The sequence below is a fragment of the Conger conger genome, chromosome 19 (genome assembly GCF_963514075.1).
Source record: "Conger conger chromosome 19, fConCon1.1, whole genome shotgun sequence".
Lineage (NCBI taxonomy): Eukaryota > Metazoa > Chordata > Actinopteri > Anguilliformes > Congridae > Conger > Conger conger.
The window spans coordinates 9438629-9451128 of NC_083778.1; the positions used below are offsets into that span (position 1 = coordinate 9438629).

At 44.4% G+C, this 12500-nt stretch overlaps 2 protein-coding genes across 7 annotated transcripts in view; both read right to left on the bottom strand.

Annotated features, from left to right (window-relative positions):
* Window positions 1–6536, bottom strand: part of LOC133118909 (copine-8-like) — a 77294-nt gene extending 70758 nt beyond the window's left edge. Inside the window, exon 1 of one of the 2 annotated variants that reach the window (XM_061229198.1) lies at window positions 6313–6536. In XM_061229198.1, the coding sequence (XP_061085182.1) occupies window positions 6313–6410 (98 nt within the window). In that variant the 5' untranslated portion in view covers window positions 6411–6536. The remainder of the gene's footprint in view (window positions 1–6312) is intronic. The other variant, XM_061229199.1, reaches the window with a different exon arrangement.
* Window positions 6537–11629: 5093 nt separating this feature from the next.
* The window catches only part of LOC133118908 (kinesin-like protein KIF21A), a 43533-nt gene continuing 42662 nt past the window's right edge, over window positions 11630–12500 (bottom strand). For all 5 annotated transcript variants that reach the window (XM_061229195.1, XM_061229197.1, XM_061229194.1 and 2 more), the window contains one exon: window positions 11630–12500. This exon is cut by the window's right edge and continues 403 nt beyond it. The gene's annotated coding sequence lies outside the window, so the exon portion shown is untranslated.

Consider the following 12500-nt stretch of genomic DNA (forward strand, 5'->3'; position numbering starts at 1 on the left):
AAGGCTCTGTTCCAGTGTGTGGATGGGCCCCACAGTCTGGTATCTGTTAAGGCTCTGTTCCAGTGTGTGGATGGGCCCCACGGTCTGGTATCTGTTAAAAGCTCTGTTCCAGTGTGTGGATGGGCCCCATGGTCTGGTATCTGTTAAGGCTCTGTTCCAGTGTGTAGTGCAGGCTCAGTCTGCCACATTCCTGCAGGCATAAGCTTAATTCTGCTCCATTAAACAGAGAATCTCCATGAGCGGAAACCCAGGTCGCTGTAGCCGTCTCAGCGGTCCCAATCAAACACTAGAGTGAAAGGAGAAACGTTTGGGGGAACCACAGTGATATCCATCTGCGTACAACAGTGGTCTCCAACCCAGCTCCTGAAGAGCTACTGTCATCCAGGTCACTGGCCCAGGGCGGCCTGTAGCGTAGTGGTTAAGGTAAAGGACTGGGACACGCAAGGTCAGTGGTTCTAATCCCGGTGTAGCCGCAATAAGATCCGCACAGCCATTGGGCCCTTGAGCAAGGCCCTTAACCCTGCACTGCTCCAGGGGAGGATTGTCTCCTGCTTAGTCTAATCAACTGTACGTCGCTCTGGATAAGAGCGTCTGCCAAATGCCAATAATGTAATGTAATGTAATCTAACGCAAAACCTTCTGACAGTGTTGCTGGAATATTCTGTCAGTTATGGCATTGCTACTACATGGCAACATGTCCACCTTAGAGTTAGCCGCACTGAGCAAAACCCGGGAACAGCCCTTTTAACTTCAGTACACGTTCCAGTTTTTGCAAGGGTTCCGGGTTTTCCTCAACGCAGTTACCCAGCTAACTCAGAAACAAGACATAACACGAAACACCCCAGTAACTCCGCGAGAACGTTTCGCGGAGGACGCGGCACCGGCTTTCAGCCTCCGAGCATCCCAGCATGCATCGCCTCCGGCCAGAGACTCCTCCGACACCGGAACGGGAGTTCAAGAGCACCTCAGCGAATAAAGTCTTTTAAAACACTGTAATTTAGCCGCGCATTAATTAAATTACAGGAGTTAATTAAAGCGGGTATCCGCCGCACCGCCCCACCGGAATATCTACAGTACATCAGAGAACAGTTGTAGGCGTTCTCGCATTGTCCTTCAGCATCTGTAGCTGAACTGTAATTCTCCATGACGTCTCATCACGAAATCCGTAATTGCACATAAATGAATCTAAACGCACGAATGTGAATAATTACAGGGCTTTTATTGTGAAATATGTTCCAGCTCCATGGCAACATGCCTTTGCACATGACCTGTAGATGAGCAGCGGTTTGACCCCTGGCCTTTGTGGAGCTAAACTGTGGGTAACTTCCTTCTTCATTGTGGAGAAATCGTGGGGCACAAACCCTGTCAGTGCTGGTGACACTTGCGCACATACGCGCACACACACACACACAGACACACACACGCACATAGGCAGGCACACACACACAGACACACACACGCGCATAGGCAGGCACACACACACACGCACACGCACATAGGCATGCAGACACACACACACACACATTCACAGCCACGCACACAGGCACACACACAGACACAAACCCCACACACACACTCCAGCCTAAGCCCAAACTCCAACCGATTTATTCCTCCAGCCGGAGCTGGGAAAAACACACACACACACACACACACACACATCTTCCCTGCCCTCCTCCGGGCGCGGGGTGAATTATTAATGCCCCAATCACAGTCACTTCAGCTCCGGTCACTCCCGTTCCAGTGGAGAGCCGCAGGAGAGGAACGCCAAACCGCCCCCGGCAGAAACAGGACCACCGGAGGAAGCACAGATGTTGTTCCTCTCTCCTCCCACGGCCAAGACACACCTTTACAGGGCTTCCCCAATCCAGTTACAGCTCATCAGATCTGGGCCCAACTACTGAGGACCTACGACCTTCCTGCCACAAACAAGACTTGTGCGATAATAATAATAACGACAATAACGATAATAATAATAATAATAAATAATAACAATAAATAATAACAACGCATTTTACTTTTCCCAAGCACTGTCCAGTACACAAATAAAAACAAGTACAAAACACAACACAAATAGCAAGAGTAAACACTAGAGAAGCTATAAAAACTATGTTTACAAGGACCCGGAAGACGTCTTTTCCGTTGACGCAAAGATGCAATTAGGAGGAACACGCCCCTGTTTCTATCGGTGCAGCTGTCCTACTCTGGTTCCAGAGACTTCTTCTGCCGCATAGGCTGCTTTCTATCATCTCCCGTCGACGGGCCGAAGCATTAATCAATCACATTGAAGTGCTTTTAACTTGATTGGGTCGGTAAAAGCCTATCAAGTATGTTTTATATGCCACAGTGACATATAAAGTCTCCAGTAAATTGGGTTTGGCGCAGATCAACTATGCAGGTTTCATTCCAACCAATCACGACACTACGCCGCCTGATTTCACTAATTAGTTCCCTCCTGGTTGAAGGCGTGTTAACTAGTGAAATCAGGTGGTGCAGATATCAGTTAATAAGTTAGCAGGAGAAGTGATTGGTTGGAATGAAAACCTGCATACTTTCGGTCCTCTGTGGCATATGATTGGATACCACTGGTCTATGGCCAGGCCGGTGGGTGTGACATCATCAGAAAGCGACCATTACATGTTATTTAGCTGACGCTTTTAGCCAAAGCGACTGTTATTAGAGTTGATTGGACTACAATTATTAGACATTCCCCCCCTTGGAGCAATGCAGGGTTAAGGGCCTTGCTCAAGGGCCCAATGGCTGAGCGGATCTTATTATGGCATCAGGCAGGTCCCAGTCATTACATTTACATTTTAGTCATTTGGCAGACGCTTTTAATCCAAAGCGATTTAAAAGTGCATAGGTTCTTCCACAAGTCAAAGCATCACATCCATAACTAGTAAAATACACATGAAGTGTTGTTCTAAACATATAGCCATCATAAGTGCAGTTATTATTATTATTTTATTTTTTTGGGGGTTAGACAAGAGGGATAGGGATATCAGAAAGGGGGGCGGGGGAAATCAGGAGGGAGGACTAAGGTGTGTTTTTAGTCTGTGTCGAAATAGGGGGAGGGATTCTGCTGTCCTGACAGTGGTAGGCAAGTCATTCCACCACTGAGGAACCAGAACGGAACACAGGCGTGAACGTGCAGCTCGACCGGTAGGCGTTCGTAGTGAGGGAACCATAAGGCGACCAGAGCTGGCAGACCGGAGTGGTCTAGCTGGGGAGTAGGGAGTGATTAAGGATTGTATGTAAGGTGATGTACCTTAACCACTACACTACAGGCTGCCCAATGCACTGGACTGCCATAACAAAGGCAGCTTCCTTGCCCAGTGCAGCAGCAAGTGCGTACACAGAGTACTCAGCACGAGATAGTGAAGTTGGTGAAGGTTTCTCTGGATTTAGTGAAATCTCCAGATCATACCCACATTTCCAGGGTTTCGCTGAGTGGTGCTGTGCCTGAACCAACCACCTAACTACTCCTGTCCTCAAACTTCTGCTGCTGACCGTCTGATATATCCTCCATGCTGTTTTCCAGCGGTACTGCTGAAGTGTAGAAGCCTCTTCCTCTGATTTATTGGACTGCGATTGGTCCCTGAGAAGGCTCCGCCTCTTCCTCTGATTTACCGGACTGCGATTGGTCCCTGAGAAGGCTCCGCCTCTTCCTCTCCGCGGGAACTCCTAAAAAGTACGGCTTACTTCCTGAAAAGTCTGCTCCCTGAATTCACTCAGCGAACCTCAGAAATATGGATATTTAAGTGCACTACCTTTGGAGAAAATGTCACTGACCTAACACCTTTCTCATCCAGCGTATACGCGGTCTGCAGTTGGGAACGCACCGCACGCTAAAATAAGCAGGCAGTGTGCTGAGTAGACAACACGTTTTGAAGACACAGTAGCTATGAGACGCGGCCTATGGCCGCACGGATGCTGTGATGTCATCAGAAAGCGCCCAGGAGCTGGACTGCCGAAACAAAGACTCCTTTAATAAGGGGGTTATGAAAGGAGGAGGATTCCACCCTCTTCACGAACAAGCGACCCGCTGTTCGCCCGCTTCATGCGGCTCACACACACGTTCCCCACGGTAAACAGGGAGCAGCCCTGTCAATACCTCATTGTTTTGGATTCAAACACCTTGTGACCTTTGAATTATAAGGTCCTACCTGCGTTTTTGATTAGTTTTGAGATATCGAGCTTTAAACCGTTCACATCCTTAAACAGCAAAACTGAAAGTAGGGCAGATCTTCCTTGATCAAAATGACACCTTAAAGTACTCTGAATGTACAACATCAAAATCCTCACAAATTGCCCAACTTTTCTACGCTTTCCTGAGCTTTCCGTGCTTTATTGAGTGTGTACTGGAGTTTATTAATACTTATTAATACTATCTAAAAGGTCAACGCCCTGCCTTCTGGTCCTCTTGGTTGGCTCAGTTGCTCCTGGCAAGTTCAATCGAGCGCAGAAAAGTATTCCAATCCAAAACAATTACGCATTTCACCCAGGTTCACTACCAGACGAACACCGAAAATATCAGTCACTGAATTCTCTAATAATTAACTGGAAATGTCCACATTACATCACCGATGTAGGGATATGGCTGTTCTTTCTCTCCTGAGACATGCATCTCACCAGACTGTAGGACAATCCTGTAGCCCACTCACTGCTAGACCCCAGGCAGTAACCATGGTGACCCCGTAAAACGGTCACATGTTGACCACCAGACCAGACTGTAACCAGTGACAGTGCCGCCCCCCCCCAGTGGAAAAGACCACCACATACAGTAAGCAAGGTGACTGTGAGCCCCCCTCAGTGAGCACCTGACATTTTCGCACATCGGGCGGGAATGTGAGGGAATTCCTCAAAGTAGAAACGTTCCCAGTATGCTCTGGGGCGCAGTGATTCACTCCCCTGCTGCATGCCCCCCCCCCCCCCCCACTGTTACTCCTCGGTACACAGTCTCTCTTCAAGGGGAACCGTAATTAAGCAATAAGAGTTTTCTTTTCTTGCTCTCTCAAGGAGAGGCGGATTGGTGTTTACACACTTCAGTGCACTGCCCGGAAATTCCATGGAGTCGGCGCTGGTTCTATATGGGTGTACGCATAAACCGTAAAATAATTGTTGTCATCAAATAATTTCGGTAATCGTAGACAAATCAGCGGGTACGGCTACTTATATTACTCCCGACGCCCCACTGCGTTACCTAGCTGCGCTGCGATCTGCAGGGTGCTGCCGTGCCGCACGTCAGCTGCCTCGGACTGGGAGACACGGGTCTCCGAGGGCATCAGATAAAACACGCCCGTGAATCACCGGAACCTCCGCGAATTTCCCCAGTGCAGCCCCGCTGTCAAAATGCATAAAACGGCCACTTGCACACGGCGCGCCCATCAACCGGTCCCAGGGCAAAAATTCTACAGTACACTTACAGTTCAAACGCCAATCAAAATGAATTACTGTGTGCATTTAATATTCGGCCACGATGCCACTCTATAAATATGGATGAAGACCAGATTAACCAGCTTCATCAGTGACAGTAGGCTAATTAACTTCAACGCAGCAATTATAAGGACATGTTCGACACAAGCCAAGGCTGTCAAATAGAAATATTTTTTACACATCTCCACAGTACATTGGTTTCCCGAAAGACATAATAGCTTGATATTACATTTCCGGGGCTTTTCATCCACGTTCAGTATAATTTAGACGCCATGTGGTCGCTTCTTATATTAAAACAAACCAAAAAACCAATGTTACATAAACTTTTCAGAACCATGGCACCGAGCCAAAAAAAGTAGACCACAATTCAACAACGTACACCAAAATACGAAACATACGAAATTCGTGAAAATTAAAATCTAAATATTGAGAAAATATGAACAGAATCAAGACACACATGTCATGTCGACTATGCGAGGTAATTTGCATTGATTATAATGACAACAGGTTGACGAATCCCAAGAATGACAACGTCACATGAATACACTCGCATGCCAAGTTTGGAATATAGTACGTCGACTTCAAAACAAAACAGAAATCAATTTTTGTTTGTCTTAAAAACAACCGTTCCGTTTTTCCACAAAACAATGTTTACATTTACGCGACCGTCTGCAACATTTTTGTTTCAAAAAGTACTTAAATTGCATTCATGTGTATACTACACAACACCCATGGAATCATAACATGGAAATGTACAGAGTTTCAGAGTTGGGACACCGTACGGGTGCTTCCAGCACGTAATAGAGCACATATTCACTCCCACCCAGAAAGCTCGAATGGCAAAATCCAGAAATAGATTTAACGAAGCCATTTCCTTACCTGCATGATACAGTGATTTCAACTTTGGTGGCCGGGATACTGGTGTTAAGAGAGTCGAAATCTCCTATCGACGCCATGTTGAAGAAGCCGTAGTTCATTGTGAAATTTTTTGCCCAACCCACTACGATTTAACGCCAAGAAGTTGAGCTGCGCCGCGATCGCTCACTATTGCACTGCGCGGAGCAGACTGAGCGGAAAGGAGGGGCTGATGTCAGTTCACAACAAACCCAGCCTTGCTGTACGCGGATGGCAAATGCTTGCTGTTGACACCATCTAAAAAATATTTGGAGCGCATTCACGTGAGATTTTCCGAGCAGAGCGGGAATACTGAGTCAGCCAACAGTATTGCGTAACATTCGGGGAAATTCAATCGACGAAATAATTTTTTCCCACCAAAATATTATGTATTTATAATATATGCAAAACTTTCCAGACAAACTTTTTCAACCTGTTTCATGAAATACCTCAAGAAGATCAAATGCCCCACGATTCCATATTATTATTATTAATATTAATGTTAATATTAATATTACTTTTATAATTATTAATATTATTAGTAATCATTTATGCATTATTATTGTTATTATATACTTATTGTACGCATGATAACGACAATAAATGCTGTTTCTACTGTTGTTAGCTTTTTATTATTATTATTATTATTATTATTTTTCTTATTATTATTATTATTATTAGTAGTAGTAGTAGTAGCAGCAGCAGCAGTAATAGGAGCAGTATTATTTGTAGGTTATTACTTTTATTCGTCTATCATTAGTTATTCTACTATTATTACACAGCAATAATAAGGGGAACAGATTCTTTTTTTTTTTTTATTTTTTTTTTTTACCGTTGTATGAAGTTAATATTGTAAATGATTTATTTCCCCTATTCTTCAGCCAATGTGGGGTTTTTTTTCCCCATCAAAGGAAAATCAGAAACACAAACCCTCCAGAGACAATCGTGTCTGACCACGAACGTCATGGTGTCTCTTTAATAAAACCGACGTTTTCAGATGCGGCCATACAGGCCTACACACGATCCGGAAGCCACACAGTCAACGGCGTTGGACGCTGTGCCAAATATAGTCCGGCTCTATTTTCCATCTTCCTAAACAGCACACGTTACCCGAGCTTGCGTTCATATTGGAGAAGAAACGCAGGCAGAAATCAGTAGGGGACAGTCCCTCCCTGGAGCAATGTGGGGTTAAGGGCCTTGTTCAAGGGCCCCAATAGCTGTACGGATCGTGGCTACACTGAGGCTTGAACCGCCAACCTTCCGGGTCCTAGTCATGTGCCTTAGCCACAAGAATTTCAAACTCCCTTTGAAACTGCATTCTTAGTTTAGTGAAGCCCTGGCAGTTCGGCACTAAATATGTGTGAAGTTTTACGTTTTATACAAAAATGCTGTCTTTGGATTGTCTCCTGCTTAATCTAATCAACTGTAAGTCGCTCTGGATAAGAGCGTCTGCTAAATGCCAATAATGTAATGTAATGTTTGATCAAGTGGGGGCAGATCTTGTGTTCAGAGCAAAAGAGCAGATCTGGGATCAGTTCCCACACAGGAGCTAAAGGGCTATGGTTAATGGCCCCATTTAAGAATCATTGCTATTATTATTTCTCATTTTGGGGCCCATTTTCAAGACCTGGCTTAGGCATTACATCACATTACATAATTGGCATTTGGCAGACGCTCTTATCCAGAGCGACGTACAGTTGATTAGACTAAGCAGGAGACAATCCTCCCCTGGAGCAATGCAGGGTTAAGGGCCTTGCTCAAGGGCCCGACGGCTGTGCGGATCTTATTGTGGATACACCGGGATTAGAACCACCGACCTTGTCTGTCCCAGTCATTCACCTTAACCACTACGCTACAGGCCCCACAGACACAGGACTGGCTCTTAGATTTTCAACAAAACTCACAGTCCAAGGCACACATTCTATAATCATATATTTATTATTTATAATTTTAATAACACATTCTTTCATCGGCGTAGACCCAGCACCCTCATCAGGGGATCTCCTGTACAGTCTGGCACATTTGATCAGGGCCTCCGGTTGTGTCATCTTGTAAATATCGTTAGTGGACCGACCCACCGATTAAACTGGTGTCTGGCTTATGTAACCATTTCAGCTGTATCACTGTATATTTCAATAGGTATTGCCCTTGCCCTTGCTGTTTTTATTCCCCGATCTCATTGAGAGTTTTATGGTGTGGGGTGCTTTGTGCCCCCAGGAAGAAATTAGCTGTTCAAAACAATTTTTTTGAGTCTACATTAATGGATTAAGTACAGAAATAAAATGTTCTAAATTGTGCCCGTGTTTGATATTGATCCTCACTCATTACCCTCCTGATTAGACACCATTATCCGCTCTTCGGTTACTGTTATTTATCTTCTCTCCAGTCCCAATTAAGTGCACTTCCTCTGACAAAATAAAACAAATGGCTGAAAATTAGCACGGAGGCTAAAATGAATTCTACTTTAACACTGGAGAGACATCTTCTCAGAATGTTGTTTAAAAATTCTAGATCCCTGTTCTAGAACCTTCATTCACCAGGAGTGATTGTTACATCAGCAATGGAATGTTCAGTTCAGAGCATTCAAATAGCATGGTTCTGACCTTACTCCTTAAATGGTTAAAAGTACAGATAGAGAGAGTTATTTACAAAGATGTTGCCTCTCTATTTCCCTCTTAAACTTTTGCCACTCCCAGACCCATCCTCTCACCCACAGAGTATCCCAAAAGTTCAGACGTCCGAGATTCGTTCCTGGAGAGCTGCAAGGTCTTAATGGACCATTGTTCTCAAAAGCTAGTTTTTGCTTTCACAAAACCAGCAAGCTCAGACCCAAGAAACCAGGTGAGGTGAGTTAACCGTGTAATTAACTGCTTCAATTGATCAATTAAGTGCAGAGTAACAACAAAAACCTGTACATCCTTTGGCTATCATGACCAGGGTTATGTACCCCTGCAATAACAGTAGTTAATGCAAGATGTATCTGTACCATCTATTAAACACATCCATTTCACTCACAATTTTAGGCTGAAACTGCAGTGTACAGCCTGTTAACCCTTTCAAGAGAAGGTGTTTTCAGAAGTCAGTGTTCTAGAACTTCTTTTTCAAGTACCAGACGTGATTGTTATATCAGCATTAGAATGCTCAGCTAAGAGCATTCTAGTCACATTGTGACCTCACACCGTAAAGGGTTAAGCTGTGCTTGCATGTGTGTAGAACAATGGCTTTCTTTTTCTGTGCCAAATTGGCAGTTTTCACCCCCAACTTCCCCCAAGCTGGCCCCTCGGGACGCCACTGAAAGGGCTCATAATGAGTCTGTAATTGAGCGGCAAGTCTGCGAGGAGGCAACAGCGCAGACACGTCTCTGAGTGACTCAGCTAATTGATCGATTAACCGATCGATGGACGGGTCCCGTGTTAACGGTGCGCCTCTGAGAAAGAGCGCTGACCCTGGGTCAGGTTTCTCCCGGCTGAAACCCGATCTTAGCCGTGACTAGCCGCAAGCGCTACCCTGATCCAAGACCTGCGCCGTGATGCTTTACGAGTACAATACGGGCCTCAAGGAAATACAGGCGTGTGCGAAAAAACCAGCATCCGGGAAATGCAATAGGAGATGCTCGTAAATATATACTCTCGCTTACAGTACTTAGTTACAGGGTTGCCTGGAGCAACGGCTTACGCACAGTGCACAGGGTACAGTACTCGTGTGTTTACTTAGCTTTCCTCTTTACCCATACCAAAAGTTAAATAGGCCTTTGTGTGTGCTTGGTCGGTCCATCAAACCCAGTTCCTGAGCGTTTATTTCTAAAATGTGAGACTTGTTTGGATTACAACACGTCCAGTTAATTCTCAGACAATGTTCAGCAAGTGTGATAAATTCAGGCACTGCCCACTGTGTCAGCTGGATTGTTTGAACACATTTTGGATATTTTTTAAATCATATTTATTGAATAATACTTAAGTATGTACTATACTATAACACCAGAACTCACTGGAACCTCTTGGGTTCAAAAGCAGAGAGGACAGAAGAGTTGGGTATCTGGTGAGTCTACAGGATCTGTGCTTCAGTCACCAGTGTTCTGGTGGAGGGGTGCATTGTGGGAAGCCATGTGTGAGGAATTGAGAGACTGTGCGCAATCCCAACTCACAAAACAAACACACCCTCCTTCCCTCCGCTCATCTCATCCCTACATACCTCAGAATAGTCCAGTCCTGGAGGACCGTAGTTCCTGCCGGTTCAACTCCAGACCTGGAGGGGCACAGCACGTTCTGATCTTGCTCCAGTCCTGGAGGGCTGCTTCGTAGTTCCCTTACAGTCAGCTACCAGGTTTGGCCACAAGGTACATAGACCGTTTACCTAATCAGAGACTCAAAGTAAATTCTTCAATACTGAAGCTCCCTGAAAATCAGTGAACAGGTTTGCCCACAGCCACGCCTGCACTGTTTTGTGTAAGCATGCCATCTAGTGGTGATATGCATGCATTGCGTGTATAGGGAACTGGTCTTGATTGGATTGCACTACTACTAAACCATAAAACAGTTTCAATCATTTTTAATTATGCTATGGAAACCCATCAAGGGAGACATCTCAGGAACTCTGGGCATAACTGTGACAGTGTATCCATGGGAACAGTGTATCCATGGGAACAGCATTAACTTTTTTTTTGGTTTGAAAGAGCTAAGAGGCATGTACTGTACGTTATGACTAAAAGGTTTAGCTAGTCTTGCAGAAACATAGTCTGCCTAGCCCTAGACTAAATTCTGGTTTGAATGGAGATTCTCCACCAAAAATTCAACTAAGGTTAATCTGTGTCTGTGAAACTGGCCCTAAATCACGTCAGTTATATTAACGTTACAGAGACCTGCCTGTTTTCATTCACTTGAAGGACAGAGTTGATTTGCAGGTCTCTGACGTTAACCATTAACAGATCAGTGACCTCTGTTGAAATGAAAATCTTTTGTACTTTCTCCTTTAACTCTAGTTTTTTTAAACAAGCTCTACCTTTTTCCTTCGACACACCTTTGTTTAATTTCACACACCACAGAGACGACTTGTCACATAAGAATATAAACAAATCATTATTTTAGAATAATAATCAGCATTATCGGTTGTTTAAACGCATGCCAAAATGGCGGCAGCCAAATCAACTCAATTCAGTCTGTCCAGCTATGCGTACATACGTTCCATGTATTCCATGTTGCTTAGTCATCATCATTTTAAATCTAATCCATATGGCTCTGAGAATATCAATTCTATCATAACACTAAATTAAATAATTGCCTGATATTAATATCCCTGAAAAAGAGATTCACATTCGACACGTTCTTTTTCTTTTTGCAGATTACATTTATTTCACATGACATCTCACACGAGACCCGCAAAAACACCAGTCATATTTCCACCGAAACTGAAAACACACGCACAGTTTTCAAAATGATGGAAAACTAGCGCAAAACACACATACTTCACACAAGTAGGTTTCAGCCCGTCTTCACTCTGTAGGGTTACAGTGCTGTACTACACACAGAACTCTCCGGAAAGAAAAACGTGTTCTGAGCCGGACGACAGGACGACGTCTCATTGGTCAACAAAGTGTAGAGAAGACTTAGCAGCAAATTCATTGGTTCAAAGTCCGAGTCACACAGTATCACACGTAACAAACAAACAAACAAACAAACAAACAAAGACAATGACCATGACAGCAGAAAATAAAAACCTGCGTACGTACGGAAAATGAATCTGTTCACGTGGAGCGAGAGTATTGAAATGCTACGAGTAGATGTGAACATTAAAGCTCAGGTTTAAAACAGGGAAGAGGCATTTTCAGACCTCTTGTGAAGCGTACACTTTGGCTGTTTGTTTGCAGGTCTGGACAGACATCACCGAAAACCCTAAACACTTAACCCCTCTGAAGAGCAGGTGTTTTGGAATGTTTTTCTCAAAATTCTAATCCAGTGTTCTAGAAGTCCATCGCTTACAATGGCCAGCTGTGATTGTGACATCAGCTTTAGAAGGATCACTTAAGAACAGTCTAATCACGTATTTGTGACCTCACACATTAAAGGGTTGAATGGTGAACGATTTAAGTCGAAACCACCTTAAAGAGTTCCAGAACACAGAGGCAGCGGGCAGTGCTGTGTGACCTAAGACCTTTCATCCCAGAGACCAGCTCCAGA